This window comes from Abramis brama (genome assembly GCF_963993115.1).
Source record: "Abramis brama genome assembly, chromosome: 19".
NCBI lineage: Eukaryota > Metazoa > Chordata > Actinopteri > Cypriniformes > Leuciscidae > Abramis > Abramis brama.
Window position 1 is genome coordinate 12985954 of NC_139981.1, and position 27958 is coordinate 13013911.

Sequence of the window (27958 nt, forward strand, 5' to 3'; positions counted from 1 at the left end):
CACCATATTGTAAGTCACTTTATTTGATGTCTACAAATACATTTGTTCTCTCTTTTAATAGTGTTCATGCAGGAGTACATGTGATCTGAAAGATGCCCATCCGCTTGGGCTCAATTCTTAATAAACCAGTACTGCTGTTCTTGAACTGAACTGCATCACTTTACAATAAACTAATTTCATTACTAGAAGTCAAATTTCAGTCATTCCACCAAGTTTTGAGAGTTCAGCAGTCAGCACATAATACTGTATTTAAATACAATTGTAAAGAAACTGCTAATATTTCCAATATATGTCCATTTCCAAAACTCTTCCAGGAGATTCAGTGTTACTGTCTGCAGATTGCAGTACTTCTATATATACTTGTACAGTATTGTGTTAACTAAACTATTTTGAATAGCAAAAGCATGCCAAATATAAAATATTCTCTTTTTTTTCTTTTCTTCTATCAGTTATAATTTACAAAGGCATTATAGTTTGTCCTCTGGTATTAAAAACAACAGAATTATAATTAAATATTAGATCATTTTAAAAGAGTTTATATTAAATAGGTGACAGTATTTATGAGGTCTCATATCAGGGCACAGCTCTAAAGAAAGCCTTCAGTGAAGGTCTGATCTGTGTCTGATCTGAGAAGAAGAAGAAAAAACAGGGCAAGCCTATATTCTGTAAGGAAAACAATATTGTGACAATGGGACGAGAGGTTTGAGATTTCATTATGTGACATATAATAAGCACCAAACACTTGATGATGATGATGATGATGATGATGGTGGTAAAATAAAAAATAGTTTTTTGTTTGTTTGTTTGTTATTGTGTGTGCAGAGGACAATGACAGAAGCTGAAAGGCTACAATTTCTCAAATACTATCAAGTTCACACTTATTTCCAAATCTTGGCATTAATAGTTTTCTGCATGTGCAAATGTCTTTTCTTACAGCGTGCATCATGCATTCAATCATAGAGAAGAGCACAAGATTTAAAAGACAAACATCTTCCCTTGGGATATTAACTAAATCATAGATCATGGCCTAAACATTCAAGGCACTTCAGGGTGACTGTGATAAACTGTTTTACAGGAGTCAGTTTGCCTCCAAAGCCTGTGAAAGATGCCTTAAAATGATCAGTTAATAATCCTCATAACATAAATGCGCAGAGGGCTTCTCTGTCCCTTCTTGAAATAGTTTGGAATCTTTACATTTAAATATCTGACAACTGTAACTGGCAGGTTGTTTGTGATATTGGAGCAATAAAAAATAATACCATATTTTGTTAAAATATGTAAAGTGACAAAATTTGAGGTACACAATAATCCTATAAGAAATAATTCAGTAGCGCTCTGCAGAGTCAATCGTAGTCAGGCTGTTTTATCATGAAAACGGTTGGAATGTAATTGTGAACTTGTATAAAGACAAAACAAGTGAGCGTGACGAGGTTATAGAAACACAAATCATTGAACTATGAATTATGATTTTAAAATCAGGCATCAAATGTTTAATAAAAATGTTACCTGACCTCTTTCCAATTCCATGTGATGTCAAAAAAATGATTTAATGAAAGAAAAAAGCTGATATACATGAAGCCTTCCTCCTTGTTGCAATATTCATACAGTATATTGAGGGTCACCGCAAGGTCATTTAAATTCACATTACCCTGCATGACCCTTCAAATCAATGGCATTAATGTCTTATGAATGTAAAGAGCATATTTCATGTAAGCACAATGAAGAATTGTGAAGGGTGTGCAGCGCAGCACACAGAGTATTACTTTTTTTTTCTCTATAATTACAGCAATCTGTTATATGTTATGTTATTTAGATCACATAATGCAAGCAACATGCAGGTAACAGACACTAGTATTATTTTTTAAACAGAAAATATATCTTTGCTTGGGCACAAACTGTCAATCTTTTGTTTAAACAAAGAAAACCAACAGAACTAAAGGATGAGAAGTTTAATCGATGGGGTTGAGCTAAAAATTCGCCCGCCAGTTCCCCTGTGGCTCCAATCAGAATCAAAACAAACAAAATGTGTGCAAGCTACGTTGTTTTTCAAGGCTCGATCTTCTATTAAGCATATGGAGAGAACAGAACCAAGAGGTAGATATTCTTGTTCTTGAAAAGCTTGTTTAAAGTGCCCAAAGTAGCCCTTCAACCTTTGCAAAAAAGACTGAAGCACCCTTAAAAAAACAAGAATAGACACTTGCTTCATCTACAAATAATTCAATTACTTCCCTCCTGCCCTGTGTGGCTCCAGTTTTCCATCACTTGAACAAATAAACTTCAGCATGAACAGTGTCTTACATTCAGTGTGCAGTTTACATCAATAGTGAACTGTCAACCCACAGTAGACACAACACAGATTTATTTCAATCTTAATGAGTAGCTTTTTCATCAAGAAGGATTTTTATATATATATATATATATATGACATATTAAGTGACCGAAGAGACTAAGGAATATCAGAAAAGGGCAAATGTAAACCAGTGTTCCACCCGATTTCAGGAAAACATTCCTCAGTCACTAATTATTCCAATATGACAATTAAGATATTTGCATAGGCAATATGGGATTAGCCCTTAAATAGTATGTTTCCTGAATTCTTTATGAGTATATATCATAATTATGTTGAAAAGAATTCAACAAGCAAACAAACAAAAAATGCTACTCTTCTTCATAAACCCTCGGTATACCAGCATACATCTCAGTTACAGTATTAGGCTTCAAGTAGATCAAAATAAACATTTAACATTAACAAATAGATGAGAAAAACTAAGAATAACGAGAGGTAGTGGAAAACCAATGAAAACGAGAGGCGGTCCGTGCGGATGGCGCTCCTACAATAACATAGCACAGGCTCCACTTCATTTGCTTAGAAAAGGAGCCTTTTGGCAAGAAAGATTATTATTTTTCCAAGTCATACCATGCTGATAAAATCATTATCAACAGCTGTTAGCCATCACTGTGACAGCCGTCAAGTGAAAAACTCCTAAACTCTCGAAATCTGATAAAACATTAGCAGCAAAAATGTAGCAGAGGCAGAGATAACTACTCTCAAAAATTATGGTTAATTCTAAATGGGACCAAATGTGACATGACATGTTGTTGGAATGATCTAATTAATGAGTGAAAATGTCAAATTTATGATACTTTGAATAACACCTTTGTCTGGGAAACTTTCATAAGTAACTTTCTGTCGAACAATAGATGTTGATGCATTTTAAAAGTTTTTTTTTCTTTATTTGTCTTTATTTATTTAATGATTCCGCCTGCAGCAAAATATAGGACACAATACTTTACTAATTTCCTTGCTTCATTTGCTTCCATTTTTGTCAATATTGAAAAAGGACTTGTTTACCTTTGAGTGATACACTTCAAAGGTATGATTACAATTTCTCATAATTTAAATCATGATGATGTTCTATTGTGAAAACATAAAAAATATCCATATATATATATATTCACTCTGTTCCCTGTCCAGTAGTTTCAGTGACCTCTATGATGTTGGGACTTCCCAGATTACTGGCTTGTACGGATTGAAATAGTCATACAGATGCATTGCTTTTCATTGACACTTCAGTGTAGTACTCAATATGTCAACATCTGATTTCTCCCCCCTCAAAGATAGTAAATGTCCATGTGTCATGCAGGGTCTTTTTTTGTTTTTGTTTTTTAGAGCAAGACAATTTTGATTTATTGCTCTTTTTTTTTAATGACATGATTTTTCTTTTAAAACAAACAAGAAAAATTCAATAGTTTTGTTTTATAAATGTGGGAAATCCAAGCTTCCCGTGATGGTTCGCTGCTTCAGTAAGTAAACTACTAGGTAACACCTATTTGGTTCGTAAAACAACATAAATGAAGGACCTACTCACATTGGCTGATGCTCAAACACACAAATACTTCAAAGAAGGATATCTATGCACTCAGTAAAGTGACAAAGGTCTTCATTTTAATGTGGTAAACCTGCAGAGTGAATGGCACTTAACTCTCAGAGCACCAATAAGAAAACCCAACAACAACACACTTGATCATGATTTACTTGACAAACGTTCGTTCATTCATTGGCACAAGAGTTCAGGGTAAGTGACACTATGAGGTTGGGTATGGTGACCAAAAAATGTCGGTTTAAATGCAATTCACTCTTGAATTACTCTGCTAAAAGGTGAGAGAGTGGTTTAACACACCGGCATTTTAAATATGGTGTTCTCATGCACTGGCTGCTGCGATTGCAATAGCACATAAATGTCTAGAAAATTGAACAGCAACATTCAAGTTTGAATCCAACAACACAGAGCTGAAAAGCTGTCGTTCTTGAGGGACACGCGTCTAAACCTCGAAAGAAAAAAAATCATCTTTATAGTATCGTCTTCGACATGATGCTTCCCACAGAGGTTCACATCATATCTGGGTTGAGTATTGCAATGTGTACATGACACAACAGAAGAAACGCATGCTGGAAAAAAGTATTATAAAAAAGACTGACTTGTTTTCGTTTCCGATAACCTGCAGTTTTCCGAGCTGTGAAAATGGCCGAGACCGCTCCAAGTTTCAAGTCGCAAAACAAACATTTGGACTCGGAGGCAGAGAACAATTTCCCTGATAAACCCGACTCCGTCGCACCACCTCATCGAGCGGGTCTCGGCGAGCACAGTTATTTTAAATAGACCTAGTGTAACTCTCAAAAACAAGGCATAGTGTTCACTACACTTTTGTTTAATAAAATACATTTCTTTAATGTGTAAGACAATTCGAAGCTCTTTTAAGAACGTCCAGAACGTTGGTGAGTGATTTTCAAGCAATTCTCAGTCAATCCAGCGAAGCTTACAGCCCATGATATACAGTACCTGTGCTTCTCTCTGTTAGTAACGGACTGGGAGGGGCTAGGAGGACTCGCACAAAAAAAACGGTGTCATCACCAGCATCAGCAGCTTTTGTGCCCTTACTCAGTGTCGAGGCATTGTGATTTTTGCAGAGAGAAAGAAATCTTCATGATTCATTTAGCTGCCCAATCACAACACTAGCTAGCCCTTATGTTTCCCAGTTAAAGAACTGTCGACACGCAAAGAAAGAGTTTGGACGGCAAGATGGCGATTACGCTTCCCAGCTTCTCTTTTACAAAACAATTGGCACAGCTAATTTTCCCTTCGCTTACGAGAGCTTTACAATGTTCTCTCCCCGTGACAGCATAAAAAAATTCTTTTTTTATTTTATTCAAAAAACATTGTAGACCGGGGCTTGAATGTCAAACTGGAGTAAATTCCATAACCTTGTATCATGCAAAGGTTTTCTAGCTCAACATCTACCGCTTATCCGTTTGTTTTTTGATTTTCTTTAAAAAAAATAGCATTATTCAGCTGTCCTCAGACATGTGAGGCATAAAAGATGGAAAGGATCAGGTAGAAAGAACATGAGAGAAAGAGAGAGAACAGGTGAGGTAAACAGGAAAATAGGTGAATGAAAAAGACAAGTTGAGAGTAGGAAGTATGGGTCTGTCGGTTTTCCTACACGTTTTTTTGTGTCACAGTTGCCTGAGCAGCTCATATTGGCACTTAAACAGAACTCAACTTCAGGGTCACTAGTGGATGCTCAGAATTGCTTAACTACTCACTCTTGAAATAAGAAACATCACACCTTTTGAAAGTGGCACCTTGGGGCTTTTTTGTCTCAAATGTTCTTGCTGAAACCTAGGTGTCTAAGCAGGCCCTCTTGCTGTTAAGGAGATCCCTGTAAACAGATGAGTTGAGAAATCGGGGGTAGGAGTCTCTGTGCATGAGGGTGTAGATCTGTAGCTGGGCCTCCTCATACATCGTACTGCTGGGTTCTGCCAGGCTTTGGTTGATGCCTTCCCTCACCCGTGAATCCAAGCTGACCTGCCGACCGAAAAAACATTTATGTGAACAGATCTGATGTCATGACATGCTCTTCTTCAGACTCAAGTTGTACTGTACATAGAAAAAAATATACCCTTATTATATACTCATGAATACCATTTTTTAATTGACAGATGACAAAAAAAAAAAAAAAACCATTCAGAGAATTTACATACACAAAAAATGCTTTCAAGTCTCTTACATTATTTGTATGCGTTTTTGCTATTTTTATATGAATGAACAATCATTATCTTCAAGCTTTGTGTGAAATATTGTACTGCAAAAATATTTTTTTATTCAGATTCTAGATTTTTTTTAAATGTAGGAGAAACAATGCACAAAAAGATTGGTAAAAACACATGTAATGACCTCAACAAACAGATGTGATGTTTCGAGCTACATGCTCTTCATCAGATTCAAGTTGAACATAGAAAAAACACACCCATAACGAAATTGCACAAAAATGCTTGAGAATATCCTTTGTTTTGGACATTTTTAGATTAATTATGAATATGTATTTCTTATATTTTTATGTTGCCATGTTTTATTTATGAATTTATTCAAAGACTATATAGATATAGAAAGAAGGTTCACTCCTATTACTTATGAATGGGAGAAACTGCGACGAGCAATATGGCTGAATACATCCCGCCTTCTAAGTAAAAGAGCCAATCGCAGATTGGTAAAGTCATTGCGTCACTGCAGCTGCCGTTAGAAGCTCCGGTTCCCATAGAAACCTGAGACTCGCACTAGGACTACACATGCGCATTGGCACGTCTAGCCTGGAAAGAAATATTTTTTTAACGCTATTTGAGCATAAGAAACACTTATGGGACAGTTCATGTCAGATTTTGTTGCTGATTTGAAATACGTTATTTAATTGTGAGTTCGGCAAGCAGTTTTTGAGTTTTCAGGATTCCCCCATTCAAATAGATAGGATTTGGTCTTGGATGACTGAAATAGCTGCCTGGAGGCGTTGCAAATATGGCGAGCGAACAGACTTTCCTTGAAAGGGATTTTGATGCATTGCAGCCACAGACAGCCACAGTTTGTTTTTGATGCACCCCATAATCTAACCTCTTTTGGTGAAAGAATGGAGACGTAGTCTTCATAAATGATCCTGGCTTTTTCATCAATAACGGATGGGTTGGTTTCTTTCTTCAGCTCCTCACAGGAGATCCAGAACATCAGGTTTTCTTCACTGTACTCAGACCGTAAAAAATTCCGGAAAACATCCCTCCCCTCTGGAGAGCGCATCATCATCTCAAAGCTCCGTGACCAGGCAATCACCTCATCCAGTGTGGGACACCTTAAAATTTTAAACAATGAAAAAAAGCAGGAACTACCCATATAAAATAATTATTTCAGGTGTCAGTAAATAAAGTGCATGTAAATGTTATTAAAGGCTTGATTAGAAATTCAGTTGCCCCAAAAAGTAATTGCTTTGTGAGATTTTTAGATGATTTCCCTCATTTTTTTATTCTGTTAACAAGACTGCAGTTCCATTTTAAGGGAATGTAGCTCATTTTAACAGGACGTTGGAGAGGTTTCAACAAAAGCACCAAACATCTTGTTCCTAAACAATAATAGATGTTTCTAACAACTCACTGTTCCTCTGTTGCTTCTATGCTATCCATCTTTGTACATGTTTGCCTCTCTGAACGTTCCCTTCTGTCTTCATTCCTAGGGTAAGGAGAGAAGTGTTAGACAGGGCAAAGTCTCTGTGGCATTTGAAACATGTTGTGTTGATCATCATGCAAGGTTATACAGTTATGGTACAACTAGATTTTGGAGCCTACCAGCTGATATTACACTACAAAGCCATTCAGGTGTTTAAAGGGTCATGTCATACACTTGACAAAAAATGATATATATATACGACCCGAACCAGTCTAAAATAGTCAGAATATTTTTTTTTTTTAAGAGGACACCCAAGCACCCCCTTCTGGCACCCAATTTGAGAAGAACAGCACAAGTCTAACCATATTCTGAGTAATAACATTTCTCCTCTAGTCCAACAACAGCATTTACTGAAACTAATCTACAAATTACAGGTGAACATCCACTGCGTTTCTCAATCCAAGTCTCTGTAGAGCAAGTATAATTGGGTTTGTTAGCCATGGGGTTCGACAAGCTGACAAGACGCTAAATATATAACATGTACTACACAGCTGTTTTGCATGTGATGTGGGACAGAAATAGCCGTTTACTGAGCAGATAATGAGAGTGTGTGTGGGGGGGGGGATGGCTGTGGAAACCCGAGGTTACAGAGTAGGGTGCCTCTTCAATGTTTGCTTTATTTCATGCAATATTTGTATTCATTCATGTTATTTTTAGTCCCCCTGCAAGCTGTGCTATGGCCTTTCCAATCTTTCTTTGTTTTTTCACAAGCTAATTTAACTCTTTAAGGAAGACTGACTTGATGTTATGTGTTTCTAAATATATGAGCATGCTTAAAAGTGCACTCAGTAATTATCAAATAAATGCACCATGTAAGTTTGCAAACTGAGACAAAGCTTCTTCCACATAGGCTATGCTAAGCAACAACAATGCCAACACAAAACAAATAAACGAATTTCACTGGGTCATTCCTGTTACGCAGTACCTTTTGAAATCTGTAATGTTAGCTTCCTGTGTGCATGAGTACTTTGCTCATTGCACCTAATAACATTAAGCATGTCACACACATAACAGTCATGTGTCCAGTCTATTCTCTGTTGTCTGCAACGACCTAAAACTTGGACTTTTTGTAATCTTTTGGAGTATTAAAATCATGCAGTTATCGCAAGCCGTTGCAATATGCATATCGTGATATGTACATTTGCGATATTTCGATATATCACGCAGCCCTATTGATAATAATAAAAAAAAATGTTTCTTGAGCAGCAAATCAGGATATTAGAATGATTTCTTAAGGATCATGTGACACTGAAGCTGGAATAATAACTGCTGAAAATTCAGCTTTGTCATTATAGGAATTAATCACATTTTAAAATATATTAAAATAGAAAACAGCTATTTCAAATTGTAATAATATTTCACAATATTACTGTTTTTTTAATATATTTTTGATCAAATAAATGCAGACTTGATGATGAGCATAAGAGCCTTTTCAAAAACCTTATTGACCCCAAATGTTTGAACCTGTGTACCTGAGGCAGGTGATGGTGATGAAATACTCTAAAACAAGAGCTTCACGATTTTGGATAAATTGAAAATTAAACATTTTGTTTAAAATAGAGATCATGATTCTCCCGCGATTCTGTACAGACAACTAAACAAAATAACATTTTATAGTATACATGTTTAATAAATCAAATCATTATTTAAAGGACAAGTTCGGTATTTTACACTTAAAGCCCTATTTTCAGATTGTTTCTGATGAAATAGAATGGTTAAGAATGAAATTTGGACAGATGCTGCTGATCCGAGAATTTTAGGTTTTTGTGTTATCACCCCCCCCACCTTCACAATGGCTCAATAGGTGCATATATGAACTATCCTTCCTAAAACGCATTCAAATTTCGTTTACAAAGACTTGAAACTCACCGAGTGGTCTGTGGTGTTCACTGATATGCTCACACAAAAATCGCTGCAAAATAGGGCTTTAAGTGTAAAATACCGAACTTGTCCTTGAATGATAAATGAATGATTTAATGACTCACTCATAAAGACTTCACTTGTTTCATTACTGGATGAATCAGCGTTTTTGAACGAATCTCTTTAATGAATGATTCAATGACAAATACATTTTTTTTAACAGTCACTTGTCGCCACCTACTGGTGCAACAACGTAATTGATACAATCTTTATTCGAAAGCCAAGACTCAAGTTCCTTTCAAAAGGTGATTTACTCTATTTTGATTGCTACTGTAGACATCAGTATTTATAACCAAACTATAAACTTTTATCCAAGTACTTCTGTGATAATCTGAATTATTGTAACAGAGAAATAATGAAAAGACTTAGCCAAATCATTGTCATTTAGGAATAAGAAAGCATGGGTGTTTGGATTGAGATTGCGATCTTTTAGCAATTAATTGCGCAGCTCTATGTAAAACTCATTTTTAAGCAAATATCTACATACAATTACATCTTTTCACTGACAGAAAAACATAATGAAAAGATGTGGCGTACCAGAGGCATTTGCAGCATCCACACCAGCAAAGACAGCAGGTGTTGGGCCTCGGGTGACCAGGCGCCTGTGGGGGTCCTTCAATACGTCCCTGCTGCCTTTTCCTCATTTCAACTCCACTCACACTCTGAGGCTGTGGACAGACACATCGGATTAGAAACAAAGCAGTGGGAGCTTGGGAACTGTGTTAGCTGAAGTATCTTGTTAACTACATATGCTTCTAAATCTAAAGTAAGCTTGAAAGGCATGATTCATTATTTGGAGTTTCTAGGAGAGATATTTATGGTAGGGTTATGGTAGCTTTTCCGATGTAAGCAATCATAAGGATGCTCAGAATCTGGGCATGTTGGACTCCGTCCTACTCTACTGTCGGAGGCTTATTCAGCTCAAATCCATGTGAGAGCGTGTCTGTAGAGATTGAACAAAAGAGAGGCAGACAGACAGACAGAAAGTAAAGAAATACCCTCTTCAGACTACACATTCATTCCTCTGGCAAGATGCTAAATTAGTTTGAGCTGTGAGAGAGAGAGAGAGAGAAAGAGAGAGAGAGAGAGAAAGAGAGAGAGAGAGAGAGAGAGAGAGAAAGAGAGAGAGAGATGCAGTCACTCCCCCACCCCTGAACACAAACAGGCTGTAGTAGTGTGGGATCTCACATGTTCTGACACAAGTGCAAATGCAACGGATTTCCTTTTAGGAAGTAAACGGTTTATAAAGATGCAATGGCTGTCACTTCCTGTTTCTTAAATACACTGAATAAAAGCATATTCCCTCCCTAAAAGATGTATTCTAGGGAAAACTAATTAGGTAAATAGATAAGATACATTGTCAAGGAAAAAATGTATTCGAAATTAAACTAGTATTTGGTCTGGTTTCCAGGAAAAAGAAAAACTATACATTTTAAATGTGTGATTATTGTCAGCATTTAGGAGCTCGCATGTACGTTTGATTTTAAAATTCTCATTTTGATTTTATAATGTCTTTACTTTAAAAGCTTGGCTCCAAATACGAATAAATATATGCAATCTGTGCTAATCAAAATTTTTACCAGTAAATAGACAACTAGGGAGCAGACGTGAAATAAAATGGTTTTCAATAAATTCTTCCATGTTGGGTTCCCAATATCACTGGCTTGTTAAAAACAACATCAGAGCACAGATCGTGACCACAAACATTTTAACGACATGCGTTTCCAAGAAGCCCTCTATCAGGAGAGGAAATAAGCAAGTGTTTTTCTCTGAGCTCTGCTCTACTCTAACTGTGATCCATCAACGTACCATTAACATGTCATTGAAACACATGGCTGACTATTCTGTTTGACAGTTTTATTAATAGTGACCACAGGGTCTTGGTAGGTACTATAGAAGCAACTTACCTGCATAAATATGAACATTGTGATTCAAAAGATATTTTTTGTGATTCTGATCACTGATAAAAAAAAAGAAAAAAAAAAGTGTTACTATCATTAATTAAAACTATTAAAAATAGTTGTTGATTGAAATCAAGCTAAAATCAAACAAAATATAAATATTAGATGAAAAACTAACAACAATGAGAAATGTTGTCTTGGCAACTAACTGAAATACTAAACTGAAGTACTAAAATTACTAAAACTGAAATAAAAATAAACTAAAGCTATTAATCTAAATAGAAGTATATATTTAAAAAATAATAATAAATAACAAAAGCACATAACAAAATTACTAAAAATTTAAAAATAAATAAAAAATATGAATAAACACTATAATTGTATATAAATGATACAACCCCCCCCAAAAAAGAACCATTGCATGCACGCTATAACAAGTCTTCAGGTGGACATTTTAAAGGCAGACTAACAGGTATTTGAGGGTCAGAATTCTAGCTGATAGACAGGTGTTCAAATACTTATTTGCAGCTGTATCATACAAATAAATAGTTAAAAAATCATACATTGTGATTTCTGGATTTTTTTTTTTATAGATTATGTCTCTCACAGTGAACATGCACCTACGATGACAATTTCAGATCCCTCCATGATTTCCAAGTGGGAGAACTTGCAAAATAGCAGGGTGTTCAAATACTTATTTTCCTCACTGTATAATAACCGACTTCCTGTTGGGCTTTTGTAATACTTAGAGCACGGAAGTTGTTTGGCCCGATGAGATCTATATGTGTACTGAGTTTCATATTATTACATGCAAGCGTGTTTGATTTATGGACCAAGTTTTCAGACACCATTCCAGGGGGCGCTGTCGAGCCCCCCTGCCGCGCCCCGGTACCAGCTTCAGTCCGGCCCTGATGGCCGCAGGTTTTGACGTGTGTGCACAATTTCAAGAGTTTTTGAGCATGTTAAGGGCCCCAAAAGTGGCAAAAAGGCAGAAAAAAATAATAATAAAAAAATTAAAAAAATAAAAATAAATAATCCTTACGGAAACAATAGGGCTTTCGCCCTTTCAGGGCTTGGGCCCTAAATATTAATGTATTACCGTATTGTAGTATAGTGCATTAACTAATGTTAACAGACTTTAAAATTGAAAAATGTTACGTAAATGTTGAAATTAATGATCTAACAATGAACAATACTTCTACAGCATTTATTAAAGACCCCCTGTGGTAAAAAATCAAGTTTTTATGTTGTTTATATGTCTATTTGGTGTTTTTAGTTTGCTTTAAGACAAACCATGTCAAAACCATTGCTGAGTATTTTCTCCTTAAAGGGATACTCCACTTTAAAATTAAAATTCTGTAATCATTTACTCACCCTCATGTTGTTTCAAACCTGCATGAATTTCTTTCTTCTGCTGAACAGAAAGGAAGATATTTAGAAGAATGTCAGTAACCAGACAGTTTCTGGTCTCATTGACATCCATAGTATATTTTTTTCCTACTATGGAAGTCAATGAGACCAGAAACTGTCTGGTTACTGACATTCTTCTAAATATCTTCCTTTCTGTTCAGCAGAAGAAAGAAATTCATGCAGGTTTAAAACAACATGAGGGTGAGTAAATGATGACAGAATTTTCATTTTAAAGTGAACTATCCCTTTAAAACTGCAGTGAAGACAGTCTCAAAAACGTGGTTTGGAATAGCAGTAGTTCTCTACGTCACAATATCCAAATAACCAATCCTGTCAAGGTGCGGGCGGGCTTTAGCATAACGTTAACTATAACCATTAACCCAGGTTATCCTGGTATATTTTTCTGTTGATATGAAAAATCGGGTACATTTAGCAATATAGATGGTTAATTGTGTATGATGAATATTACAATGTTTTGATGAACTACAGTATGCCTTTCTTGGTCAGATGAAACATAATAATTTGCTTTTTTGGCAGCAAGCACTTAAGATGGGTTTGGTGCACAGGGATAAAAAAGTAGCCCATGTGTAAAATGAAATACTCTGCTGTATCTTTAATGCTGTGGGCCTAATTTTCTGCCAGAGGTCCTGGGCATCTTGTTCAGATACATGGCATCATGGATTCGATCAAATACCCACAGATAAAAAATCAAAACCTGACAGTCTGTGCTATTAATCTTATAATGGGCCATGTTTGGATCTTCCAACAGGACAGTGATCCAAATACAAACATCAAAATCAAAACAAAAATGTGTCACTGAGCACAAAACCAAGCATCTGCAATGGCCATCCCAGTCCCTGACCTGAACCCTATGGAAAATGAGTGGGCTGAACTGAAGAGAAGAAGCGCCAACATGGGTCTAGGAATCTGAAAGATCTGGAGAGATTCTGTATGGAGGAATGGTCTCTGATCTCTTGTCAGATGTTCTCCAAACTCATCAGGCATTATAGGAGAAGACTCAGGGCTGTTATTTTGGAAAAAGGAGGTTGCAAAAAGTATTTAATAAAAGGGGGCAAATAATTGTTCCCAACGTGTTTTGGAGAAAAACTTTTATTTCACAATGTGATTTTCCCCCACTTTCAATTATTTTACTTCAATGAAAGGTTAGATTTTTGCAATTTTTTAATAAAATATCACAATGCAGATTTATTTTTTACAGCCATCGCTGATCATATTTACCAAGGGGGCAAATAATTCTGACCAGCACTGTCTCAATTTGCTTTCTCATGGCACTAGCTTTAAATATGCAACTTTGTTTGAAAACTAATGCATAAAAATGACCAGCTGGATATAAACTAATACAAACAGATGGTAACAATTGTGGCATTAAACATTTGGGTTAGACTTGCATGTATTTTTGTCACAGTTTTATCTATTTGAGGTACTGCTAATGTTAGCGTCCTCTCAGCCTTGACGGCAAACATACTGCTGTTCTTTCTCCACTAATGCAGCACCTAGTCAACAAATTAATTACTTTGTAATGATATGAAAACATGTAGTGTACTGTATACATACGTTTCATTGTCTATGTTTTAAATCTGCATCTTAAGTGTCGTGTCAAAACAAACACCACAAGGCGTCAGTGATAGTTTTTATTTCGTCCTTTAGAGGCCGCTCTTGTACTGTATAATGACAGCGGACCCTTCTTAGCCACTCCAGCAACGGACGCAACCCAGAAGAACTATCAGTATGGATTTAATAAAAAAAAATTATTAACTAATGTTAACAAAGATTCATAAATACTAGTTTTGTAACTTAATTCAATTCAAAGAATTACATAATTAAGTATACTTACCGAAGTATACTTTGGGCTTTATTATAGGTTTGAAGATCGGAAAGAGTTAAAGGTCAAAACGGTTTCAAAAGACATAAGGCTGAATAAATGATGGCAGATATTTCATTTTAGGGTGAACTCTCCCTTTAACCCCAGCACTATACTTCAGTTGTTTTTTGGCCTTTATAACAAATAAATGGGACTTGCTCAATTACTCTATTCAACAAATCATTTTAAGCTCTACAAGTTGATTGCGTGAATCACAAATGTAAAAAATGTGACAATATACTGGAAACACTGGTAAACATGATGAACCACACTATGACCTCATCAAATTTGTTGATTTTAGCACAAACCTTATTAGAAAGGGATCTTTTGCCAGGGTTTGACAGCACAAACACCATATCACATCACCTAGATATCTGATCCAAATATTTAGGGACAAACAGTCTGGCCACTAAACAGACAAGCTGGAGGTCTGGGATGGTATCAAATTTTCATTTCCCAGTATGGTATTGGTAAATATCCCATAACCACATAACCACGGGGCATTTGGTTGGCTAACTTTTTGTCGCAACGTGTGGTGCATAATTTAAAGATTACTGCTGATTGAAATGCATTGCTGTGATAAAGGACAAAAACCACATAACAACCTGTTTTGATGTTCGAAAACAGCTTTAAACATATTACACATAATTTGCTCTCTCAAATAAATATATAAAGCACACTGCATATGAAAGTAAATATTTTGTTCTAATCTGCAATTAGTATTAGTAGTATTTGATTTGTACTAGGGTAATAGTAGTGTACTGTCTCATTACATAGCATCAACATTAACTCAACATTACTGATATTACAAATTCTATATTTTGTTTGTGAATCTCTAAATCTACTCTGATTAGGCTATATATCTATGATAATATTAGTTAAACAGAGACCTTGAAACAGAAACCTTACCTCTAAATTCATCCTTTCACTTAAAACGTGTTGTGATAAACAGCCCTTCTACCTGGTGATGAAAACTCAGTGTGTCAGGGATGTAATGTGAACACCCTTTGATAGTTTACCATAAAGGAGCCAAATAAACCAAATATGCAAAACATAACTATCAGTTATTCAGTGCCAGTCAATGGAAAACATGCATCCTGATGCAAAACACACTGAGGAGTCCCTTTGTTCACATCTAGAGCGCTCACCAACAACTCTGCTCAATATGTAAAAGAGTAAGTTGTGTATTGAGGAAAAAGCAATTATACAACCAGACTCAGTTCGATTTCGTAGGAAATCATATATTCAATTTTATTACATGATAATTCTAAGAAGAAATAAACTAGCTAAAAACTAATATGTGTATCAACTAATATTTCACTATTTTTAGATTATTGGCTAATAAATCTGCCAATAACTGTCTTGGCTTTTTAACAGATGCATTAGCTCTACCTTGTGTCAGTTACAATAAATATTTGGTGAATTTCAATTTTTTTTATTTAATACAAGTTTATATGTGTGCATCTCCATGGCTTTAAAGGGATAGTTCATCCCCCCCAAAAAAATAATTCTGTCATAATTTACTCAACCTCATGTCGTTTCAAACATGACTTAGAAGATAAAAGGTAACAGTATTGCCCTGGACAACAGCCACCACTGACCAATCAGAATTAAGTGTTCCAGAAATCCATGTAATAATTTACATATTTTAAAAAACAAAACAAAAAAAGCTTTACACTTTAAACAAGACATGGCTACAACTGAAACAAAACAACAACATTAATCTGACTGGGATATAATTATTCTTCAGATATATAACTAAAAAAACAAGGAACTCCCGCACACTATCAATACTTGCAAACGAGTATCAACATTTTATTAGCAACGTTTTGGTCAGTGATCAGATATATAACTAAAATTTAAATTTTTGAAAAACAAACTGCACATCTTCAAAGAACAATTAAAATGTAACAATTAAAATAACAAAAGAAGTTTCTTTAATTGTGCATAATTCTAACAGCAAGCATTTGAGTGCTCATTCCCTCACTTAAAATACATCAGTATGCACTCGGGAATTACATTACAATGTGTGAATATGCCTCTGCGAGTGAGCATGCTCAGATGCCGCAGTCGTCCCGCCTCTAACCCCGTTCTCCCACTGGAAGTCTTGCGTGCCCTTGTGCACTTCCCCATACACATTCCAGGGCAGCAAGTGATGCATAGCATAGGCCATGGCTGGCTGCACAACAGAAGCCTCCTAGAGCCATTACCCACAAAGCCCAGCTCGAGAAACATGTCACACCACACTTCCGATACATGTGATAATCACACCGGGGCCAAATTCGCCCACATTTCTCACCTTGCGCTGCATCACATCACCGCTCGGAAAACACGTCTTGTGATTTTCCACATCATCTACGCACTTGCAATCAATCTAGGAGAGAACCACCTCTAACTTACCATGCAAATTAGCAGCGATCCATCCGAAGATCAGGTAAGAAAATCATGACGGTAATGTCAAACGCTGAGACGGGCAGAGAGCTGGAAAACAAATTGTGGCCTCTTGTATCTTCTCTTATCATGCCTGATGAAGAACGCAGGAGGTGGGTGGAGGTAGGTTTCAAACACCTGGTATTTGCAGGCACTCCCTTTCCTTGAGTCACGGGCTAAATGATCCAGGATGAGACATCTGAGAAATAGATCAAAACACAAAGAAAGCATCAGAACTGCTTTGGGCAATAAATTCACTCTGTCCAGATAAAAGATTAATGGGAATAACTCACATTCTCACAAACTGATTAAAAATTATATTATTGAAATTTGTAAATCTTTTAGATTACACTCAATGTCTAATCTTTTTATTAATTCATTCTCATTTAATTAGCATTTGATTAGTATTTTACTAATAAATAAATAATGAAAAGAACCTTAAAGTCCTACTTTCTAAATGCATGATGTTACAAATCTTATTGTAACGATTCATACGCGTTTTGTTTATTTAATCGACCCTTGACCTTTAATCATGCTGGACCTTCTGGTGAAAACAACAAATTTCTCTCTGGTTAGGTGTGCAGGACTTTAACGCAGCCCCTTAATGTCGCTTCGTTCATCCACCTCCACTTTTGAGTGCAACGCCCACATCTCCAAATCCAGTCAACAACCGACTCATATAGAACCAAATCAAACCTTTTTTTTGTCGATAATCTGTTTCACTCAGACGTATGTCACAATAAGAAAGAAAAGATCTCCCACTACTTCTATTTCATCACAACTTCACATCATGAATTACTGCTAACTGAAATGTTTTAAAGTACTAATTAACAAGTAAAAACAAGTAAATACTTCTGCAAGGCAATAAACTGCACTACCAATTAATCTTACATTATCTATTACAGCAAACTGCAATAAACCTGACTATATCAGCAAAAGAAGAAAATAATCCCTAGAATAATAAAGTATATAGTATACATTTACCGACTCATTTTCTGTGCATTTTAAGTGTTTGAAAGTAAAACAACACTGTAGTTACAATCTGTGCATTTCATTGTATAGGACAACATCTTTTGTGACACCCAGAATGTTCCCCATATTAGACAGAATGTTTCACACAACCAGCTGCATATTAAAACCAGAAGCACAAGTGAATGGGAGGAACTTCAGAACTTGTATGATGATGAATGGTCGAGCAATCAGCCCTCCTCCGGAAGGAAACTCTTAATATCACGTAGGCTGTCATCAATAACTGAATGCAAGCAAAATAACTACTGGCAGGACCGAGAAATAAAAACAAACTCAGACCTTTCGCCTTATTTTATTTAAGGTCAACCGTGAGGAAATTGTCGGCTACCATAATCCTAAATGTAAAAGATAAATTTGGACGAAAAGTCACAGTTTAACGTCTGATATATAACAAAATAATACAAGGCTCTGTGATAATAGATATAGACGGCTGTCATCCCGCTTTTCGCCTTCATTCCCCGTTGCAGTGGAATCAAAACGGCTGTGTGTCAAAACCTACAGAGGATCCTACCTAGACAGCATTTTTAGGTATGGTTGAAACACCAACGATCGTTTGAACGCCCATTTAAAGCCCCCAAACGCTGTCGAGCGTTACAAATGCTGTTGGACCGTTCCAACCGCTCGAATAATGTCCAAAAATGCTGTCTGGGTAGTAGGCATCTCGCTAGGTTTTGCGACACAGCCAGCATCTTTAGTACTAAAGTCATCGCAGGTAAAGCCCAAACCATTTCTATCACAAAACAGCGCAGTGCAATTGAAAGTAACCGGCAAACTGTTCGCTAAAGCAGGGCTTTTTTAGGCAAATGAAGTGTAGCTTCCACTTTATTACTTTTTCGCTGTGGCTCTTTGATTTTCTAAGCGCAAGGAGGCAACGGCTAGCGCGTTAGCTGGCGAGCTAGCGGTACCGCCGAGACCGTTAAAGAGCATATGTCGCCTTACCCCTTTTGTTCTAGATGTCAGTCTTCTAAAAGGGTGTCGTTACACGTGTTTATGCGGATATCGGGGGTATCACGCGTTGAGATTGCATGCTGCCGTTTTATCTCCATCAGCGGTGTTTTCCGTCCATCCGCCCAACTTCAGCACCGAGCGAGCCAGTGGAGACGCCCTGCGCATGCGCGGCGGAGCTGTCAGCTCACGGAGCTCGAGCTGCGGACAGGGTGCAGAGGCAGAGGTGCAATGACAGGCTGAGATTCTGCTATCTCACAATAACTGCCTGGCTGCACTAATAAATATACATGCACAACACATAGTATACGTAAAAAAAGCTCTATGACTTACTATAAAACATTGTCAAAAACATCAAAACGTCTTTTGTTGTAAAAAGAGATATTCTCCAATTGCGACTATAATTTAAGCTTTTGGTTTGCTAATGGTTACCTTGAAAATAATATTACAACTTAAATGTTTCATCAATAGAAGATTAATACAACATTAATAAAATACAAGACCAATATATATATATATATTCTTAAATAGTCTATACAAATAAGCTGCTATAGGGTATACATAAAATCAAATAAAAAAAATGGTTGAGCATTCCAATAAAAAATATAGGCCTACAACATAGAAAATAACATGGTACAATACAACACAATAACTTTCAGCAAAACTGTCTCTTTTAGACAGTTTAAATGTATACCTTTTGATGTTTAAATTAATGTTATTTGTTTTATAGCATTTTATTTGAATAGGTCAAGGCTATTAATGAACAAGAAAAATAACCACCTATCCAGTACTGAAATTAAAATACAGACTGCTTCTGCCTAGTGAAATGTATTTTTTAAATTCCACAAGGTTTAATAAAATAAAGTAAGCAACAAATAAATAAAAAATATATGTTTATGCATTTGTATCGTATTATGTTTTTTTCCTGACACTTTACAAATCTCTCAGCCTATTCAAATTCAGTTATAGAGATGAGTTGCCAAGATACATACAAATCAGAAAATTATAGAAGACTGCATAATTCTTCACTCTAAATTATACACACACACACACACAAGCCAAGTACAAAGAATAGACATTCATTTTTTACGTTGAATGTTTTAATGCATTTCTCAAAGAACAGATAAGAGTGAACAGAAAAACCACCATTGCAACACTATGATATCCACTAGGAGGCACTGAGACCACAGCACTCCGGTCATATTCCTATAGGATAAGCCTTAAGTGACCACTTCTATCAAGCTTTATCATGCCTGTGAGGTCCAGATACTCTTTATAGTGGTTGTTATGTTAGATTGCCAGCTGGGAATTGTTGTTAATGACAGATGATTCGTAGTGCTGTTTTCACAATATTATTTTTGTAATATTATCAAAGCTGACATTTACTCAGCATTTTCCTTTTCATGCTTTATCTTACAAATCCTTTGTAGTGCCTTGTGTGTAATGGATAATTAATTTGCATTTTATTGCATGACATAATTATTTGATACATCAGAAAAGCAGAACTTAATATTTGGTACAGAAACCTTTGTTTGCAATTACAGAGATCATACGTTTCCTGTAGTTCTTGACCAGGTTTGCACACACTGCATGCTTTTTAAGTGGGAAAACCTGCAAAATCGGCAGTGTATCAAATACTTGTTCTCCCCACTGTATATATATATATATATATATATATATTATTGAGTCCCCCCTCTGCTGTATGATTAAAGAAATTACATAAAAGCCCACCTATCAAGAGCTGGTCCCCTGAATAATAAAACTCGCTTCTTGCAACTGTGAAAAGATGCTGAAGTTAATTTCCAGTCTTAATAGCTGTTCTAAATAACCTCCTCCTCCTCCTCATGCTCTCTCTCTCCTTTTAACATCCTTGCTTTCAGTTTTTTTTTTTTTTTTTTTTGTACAGCAAATAACTTTGTCATGTCAATAAATTACATCAGATAATAAAATGTACAATAAAATGTAAACAAAAGATAAAAGCAAGCAAGTTATGTTTCCATGTTGCTTGGCTCTGTGGTCAATCACTGAGTCATTTATCATCATGATCTTGTTTAAATAAAAGGTCTGATCTACAGTATAATGACATACTCTTGGATAACACATCCTCTAAACATTAAAGCAACCGCTGCCTGGACACGTTGAGTCCTGGGATTTGTCCCCCCTTCAGATTATTTGGGATTAGCTTTTGTCTCAGTGTTGGTTTCTTTAAAATGTTATTTATTCGTGCATACTGTATGTTTTAGATGTACTGAATGATTTGCTGTATAGGGTTTTGTCCTTGACAGCTTCAGCAAAATCTCTCATGTTCCCTCTATTAATATTAATACCTGACTTGAGTCATCTAAGGAGGTCTATCGCAGTGCAAGTGTATTGCCATTATATTAGCATTTTTATTAACACTTGAGGTTTAGTATTTGACTTACCACTTGACTTTAGCATATCCTTGGTTCCTTGCATTGTATAAATGGTGGGTACAAGTACAAACACTCTGTTGGTGAGAACGCAAATGTGACAAGAATACAAATGTGAATTAATGTATAGGAGAATTTTAAGATAGAGGTTTTTATGATTCATCAGGGTTGGAACAACAAATTTGCACAAGATTCGATTTGAGCTCCAGATGTGACACACCTCACATTTACAATATTCTTTTCAGAAAACATCACAGATACATCAGCTATGGGTGTTCATATGTATGATCATGATAATGTCATGGCAGAAAATTACCCGTATATTTTCCATTTTATATATAAAAAAAGTTTTTGCCAGGGAAATTTTTTTTTTTTTTTTTTTTTTAATCCAGTGATTTTACAGAAATTTCTATTAACCCTAAACATTTATTTAATTAAAAATACAGGTAAAACACATATAAAAAAAAACAATACGGAAAATTCCTTCATATTTTTGCCCTATTTTTACGGATTTATATAACCAAAAACAATATTTTACCTGTTCACATTAAAAAAAAAGGTTTAGTTTGAACCTTCAGAAAAGGTTCTGTTATTCACAAATTCTGTACAAATGATGAATCTACAATCAAAAATATATTTAATGTCTTATATTACCTCAAATAAATATCAATAAAATTAAAAGCTGTAAATACAATTTTAAAGTGAATAAAATTATCTATTTACAGTAAGCTTGTTTTATTTTAGGTTAATTTCATTATTTCATTTACACCCCCTCCCCCCATCTTTAGTTAAATCTCTCAGATATTAGTTTTCCGCTTCTGTGCTGAAAGTCCCTCATCTTGCGTCTACATTATTGCTCTGTAGTTAATATACTGCATTGATTTAAGAACAGACAACTTTCAAAATGTAATAGGTTTTATCTTGTAATATTGTAGATTTGTTAGGGCCTTGAGTATGTACTTCAATTAAATGTTAAGGCCTTTTGGCTTTAACTGCCTTATCTCAACAGCTCTACATTGCCAATAGAACAACTGGTGTAGAATGATTATATAGTCATATCCATATACCTTGTGGACATACAGTATACATGATAGTTCAACCTTAACGATAATGTATCTCACAGTAGAAAGACATTTTTTGTTTCTAAACATCTCTTTTATGCACAAGAATTTCATTTAAAGAAATGTTAGAAGAATGTTTAACAAAACTCCAATCAGTGAAAACAGTTTTGAGTTTTTCTCATACGTTTTGATGAAAATGGTCTCTCTCTGGCTGCTTATTAAGTTTGAAATTAATACAATTTTCTATGCTCATTATTTCACAGAATGCAGTGTGAAAGTCCCATAACCTTGATGAAATATAATTTTGACATTTATCACTTCTGTAAAGTTCAAACTGTTGTGAAGAACATTAATTAGTGATCAGGAGAGATTTTAAAATAGGTTTAAGTTCAATCCATAAAAGGACATAAAAAGTCCTTCGTCCTTGGCACGTTTTGTAGCTGAAACATCATGTTATGGCAGAGTGCCTAGCTGTTTAATACATAATTCTAATTTTTGTCTGCCCTTGAGTTTCCCCCCTATATAATTTTCATTTTTACATTCACATTTCATATTTTACATTTGATGTGCCAACTGATGTGCCTTGAAACGTGCAGCATTATTCAATGTGTTAACGTAATATCCACCGACTTCATTCTCCCCAATGGAAACGTCTAGGTTACGACTGTAACCTCTGTTCCCTGAGAACAGGGAACGAGACACTGCGTGATGACGCTTTGGGGAACACCTTAGGCGTGACAGGTGTCTGAAATCACAATCAAATCATGGCAATCACATTTGACCGGCTACAGCTGCTGACATCATTAATGTGCAACCTGGAAGTATATAAGGTGCCTTGCACAAATGACAATCACTTTTTCGTCTGAAGGGACTGTTTGGAAGGCAGGCCCCGAGGTATGGCGAAAGACGCTATGCCGTCAAATTCTGTTCCCCCCATTTATCTTACAGAATGAGGTTCTAATATTTAAAAAACTTTTGCAAGCTACATGGTCCTGATAGTCTTGTGGTAAGCATGCTTACATGTGGTGCTGTTGTGCTTCAGGTGACTTGAGTTCAAGTCCTGATTCATGCACTTTTCCTGATCCATTCCCCCTCTCTGTCTCTCCCACTTTTTTCCTGTCTACACTGTAAAAAGTGATCAGTTGGATCAACTTAAAAAAATTACTTCAATTGGTAACACCTAAAGAAATTAAGTTTTCTCAACTTAAATCATCACATTTTTCACGATAAAACGTGATAATTTAAGTTGAGAAAACTTAATTTCTTTAGGTGTTACCAACTGAAGTAATTTTTTTAAGTTGATCCAACTGATCACTTTTTACAGTGTACATACAGTCCTTTCATGATCAAAGGCAAAAATGCCAAAAAATCAACCTTTAGACTGATACTGATTAAGCTCCATCCACACAGAGAATAGAATCAGCATCTTTTAAGCCACTACATCAGCTTCAATCATCATGTGGTTGGGGGAACGGATTCCGACAGCTGGATTTTATGCCGTCAAATTCTGTTCCCCCCTGCTTCTTATAGAAGGAGGTTCTAATATTTAAAAAACTTTTACAAGCTTCATGGTCCTGATAGCCTTGTGGTAAGCATGCTTATATATGGTGCTGTTGTGCTTCAGGTGACCTGAGTTCGAGTCCTGACTCATACACTTTTCCTGACCCGGTCCCCCTTTCTGTCTCTCCCACTTTTTTACTGTCTACATACAGTCCTTTCATGATCAAAGGCAAAAATGCCAAAAAATCAACCTTTAGACTGATACTGATTAAGCTCCATCCACACAAAGGATAAAATCAGTTTCTTTTAAGATATTACATCAACTTCTCTCATCATAGGGTTGGGGGAACAGATTCCGACCTATTTTTGCCGTCGAATTCTGTTCCCCCCTGCTTCTTACAGAATGAGTTTCCAATCAGACTGTTGCTGGTTAAAGGCCCCCTAAAATCAAAATAGGTTAAGTTTTAAGCTCTTCGAATATGTTAGCCTTAAGGTTATGAATAAGCTGCTTTGTTCCAAAACAATGACAAAATTCGCATTTAGGAGATATAAGCATTCAAAACTTAGTCTCTCGCTTCCGCTAAAATGGATCACAGATTTTTAGGACATCACCACGGACTTCAGCTTCGTATCACATATTCTGTCCAATCAAATGCTCTCTAGAGTCTAAAGCATCCCGGCCCCTATGCTATAAATACCACCTGGCCAAAGCGACCGTGGCTGTCCTGTCCCTGTACTTTCGGAAGTACACGCATGCTCAGTATCAGCTGCTCGTGCTCATCAGTTCTCTCAGCACAACATGTCTCAGTTCAGTGAACTGTTGGAGTTACTGTATTAATATATACTCCGGGATATTGGTTTATTTCGAGTCGGAGGGACTGTGAGGCACGTCCGAAAGCAAGTAACTTTAGAAAACTGTGGATCAGCGCTGACTTGCGCTTCAATTTGGTAAACTGGTTCGACCGGTTCACTAAAAGTAACTGGACATCACTATAGTTGACACGTCACGGAGCAATATGGGTTGGAGATGTGATTTTGGTTGCTCAAACGCTCGAGTTTTATTCCGTTTTCCAACTGTATGTTGGTTAAGAATGAAATGGCTAGAATTTATTCACACCTCTACTAGTGAATCCAACGTAACATCAGTGCTGGGATTCGCTTCCATGGTGCTGTCAAGTACAACTTGCAGTCTGTGAGGTAAACTAAACACTATTGGCTATTTGAAAAGGGGGAGGAGCCATTAAATATGTCCCGCCTTAGCTTCCTGCTTCAGTGGAAATTACGTCAATGCATCATACAAAGCTGCGCGTTCCAAGGCACTTCAGTGGGCCTATAAACTTCTCGTTTTCGCTTAAGAGATTCCCGCTGCAAGCTCGAAATACTGACAGCTTGTTAAAGTAAACATTTGTCGGTCTCTTTTGCTTAATTTTAATAAAGTGATAAAGACCTTAAGAAAGCGCCAGTATTTTTATTGGCATATTAAAAAGAATCTTAACATTGACAAAGCATATACACATACAGTAGGCTTCTCATAAACACACAGTAAAAAAAAAAAAGATATAAACTTCTATGAAAACCATGTCTATAATAATGTTTAATAGGTTGTGACATTTGTTTGTGATGGTCAGTTGAGCAGCAAGATCACAGCACATATCAATTCTCACAAATATGAGTTCTGTGTCCTCGCGTCCTTCCGAGTTCGTTCTTTAAAGGTCGCCTGGCAAGACCAGTCTCACCAAGAACACAAGTCCGTTCTTTGCGTTCTTGGAATTGAGAAACAGCCACAGTTAAGTAATCTCAACTGCCCATTGGCTCTTGCATGCTTCGTTACTGATTGCAACATGCCGTGTTTCGGGTGGTTGTGCATTTGAATGAAATGCGCGCCCTCACAGAATGGATCAGGATACGAATCATTGACGTGCCGGGCGACGTCTCGGTCCATGATTGATTGTGTCTCATAATGGGCTTCTGAACCGCTCTTAGTCTGACCCGTCACCTAGGACCTGTTTGCCTTGGGAGACCCTACCAGGGGCAAATAGCCCCGGACAACATAGCTCCTATCATTCGGGTACTCAAACCCCTCCGCAGTTCCAGCCAAACTCAAGTGTTCATTATGCCATGATGAGGTAGCTCAGATTGTACACGTTCTTTAATTAGATCAGCAGTTTAAAGCATAAATGTCACAATACAGAGAACATCTGAAAGGTAATTCCAGGCAGGCAAACCTGAGTGATCTTTTTTTACCAGGTACTGCTTAGTCACATCTAAATGAAATGCATGAGACACATCTTCAAGCTGTCATGACATTAACACGGCCATCTTTTTTTCAGAATTTGGCAGATAACCTTTTCAGACACCTTCCACACTTCACCCGAAATGTTTCATCCCATATGATTCATGGTCTGTTGGCCACACCTCATGGCAGTGATGCCTCCATGAGCCTTCATTGAATCTTAACAATACAAATGTTTTTCAATCAATGTTGTTTTTGAAAACCATCTTTGAGTGAGAGAGACTGATGGCTTTAGTTCCCAGCTGAAGCATTTTGAGTCAAATACCAATTATGGATTGTGTGCCTCATGTCTCGCTGTGTCTGAAGTATCATCAGCTGTGATTTATATGTCCCTGTAGGAGAATCATTCTTAATCACGGTGTCCAAATCTCTTTATGATTGCTGGTGGCACAACAGTCTTTTCTGGCTCATTATGTCTTTTGCCTGCAGCAAGCTTCCCTTCTCACCCCTTCAGCTGTTTGAGGACACTTTCCAGTCCGGACTGAGAACTTAAAATGATAAAATAATGATAAAGTTTTGAAATAAGTATTTTATGCTCACCAAGGCTGCATTTATTTGACAGAAAAACAGTAATATTGTGAAATATTATTGCAATTTAAAATAACTGTTTTTTTATTAAGTAATTTATAACTTAATAACAAGGTTCCAATTGTTAACATTTGATAACATGAGCAAACAATGAATTATACCTCTAAAACATTTATTAATTAGTTCATTAATTTCAACATTTAATAAAACATTGTTAAAATTAAAAGTTGTCTCATGTTAATATGTAATGAACCTGAATCAACATGAATCTTAATCTTAAATTGAATAGTTGCATTATTATTTGAAATTTCTTGTAATATTGTAAATGCCTTTACTGTCTCTGTTGACCAGGTTAAACCAGAAATGAACCACGTAAACATTGCAACATGTTGTCACTAAACCTAATAAAATTCAGTTTAGTTACTAAAATGTTTTGACAATCACAATACACTTATTGTGATGCAATAATTGTTTTTTACAAAGCCCCCCCCCCCCCCGCCCCGCCCCGCCACCATAAATCTCACTACCCCCCCCCCCCCCCACCCCCCACCCCCCTCCCCCCTTTCTTATGTGAGAAGTGCAATGAAAATTCGATTTTTCATGATAAATGCTCCCTTCAATTATACGCCTTAATTCATCATGGATGGATGGGTTATTTTATATGAACGTGCTCCGACAAAAAAAGTTCTTATGCTTGCAAACAAACAGAACACTTATTCCACATGTACCTGAAATTATTGTGAAAATCACTGATGTACATCCCTTTTAGTGGTCACAAAAACTCCCAAGTAGACACTCACGGGCAGACACACACCCACATGTGCACACAAAAATCTCAGATGACTCACTTTTCCATCAGTTGCCATGGACACCCAGCTTTCCCCCCAGCTTGAGAGCACAATACAATTACTAGGCTCTAATTATCTGCCATACAACCTTCCCTTCACCACTAGAAAGAAAAAAATGAATCTTAAATTCCCTCTCTTACTACAATCCCACATATTATGTCTCTAATACATCTCATGTTTGAATTAAGAGACAGAGGAAGCTGAAAGCATCAGCATGGGAGCTGGTGTGTGTCAGTGTTATTCCACAGTGTGA

At 36.4% G+C, this 27958-nt stretch overlaps 1 protein-coding gene across 1 annotated transcript; it reads right to left on the reverse strand.

Annotated features, from left to right (window-relative positions):
• rgs17 (regulator of G protein signaling 17) lies at nt 1–19231 on the reverse strand. The gene is made up of 6 exons (XM_084092984.1): nt 19059–19231; nt 17061–17289; nt 10005–10135; nt 7476–7550; nt 6945–7176; nt 1–5867 (listed from the first exon to the last, which is right to left on the reverse strand). Exons 2-6 carry the CDS (start codon nt 17061–17063, stop codon nt 5682–5684), a joined length of 627 nt encoding a protein of 208 aa, XP_083949110.1. The 5' UTR covers nt 17064–17289; nt 19059–19231; the 3' UTR covers nt 1–5681.
• Nucleotides 19232–27958: the final 8727 nt, after the last annotated feature.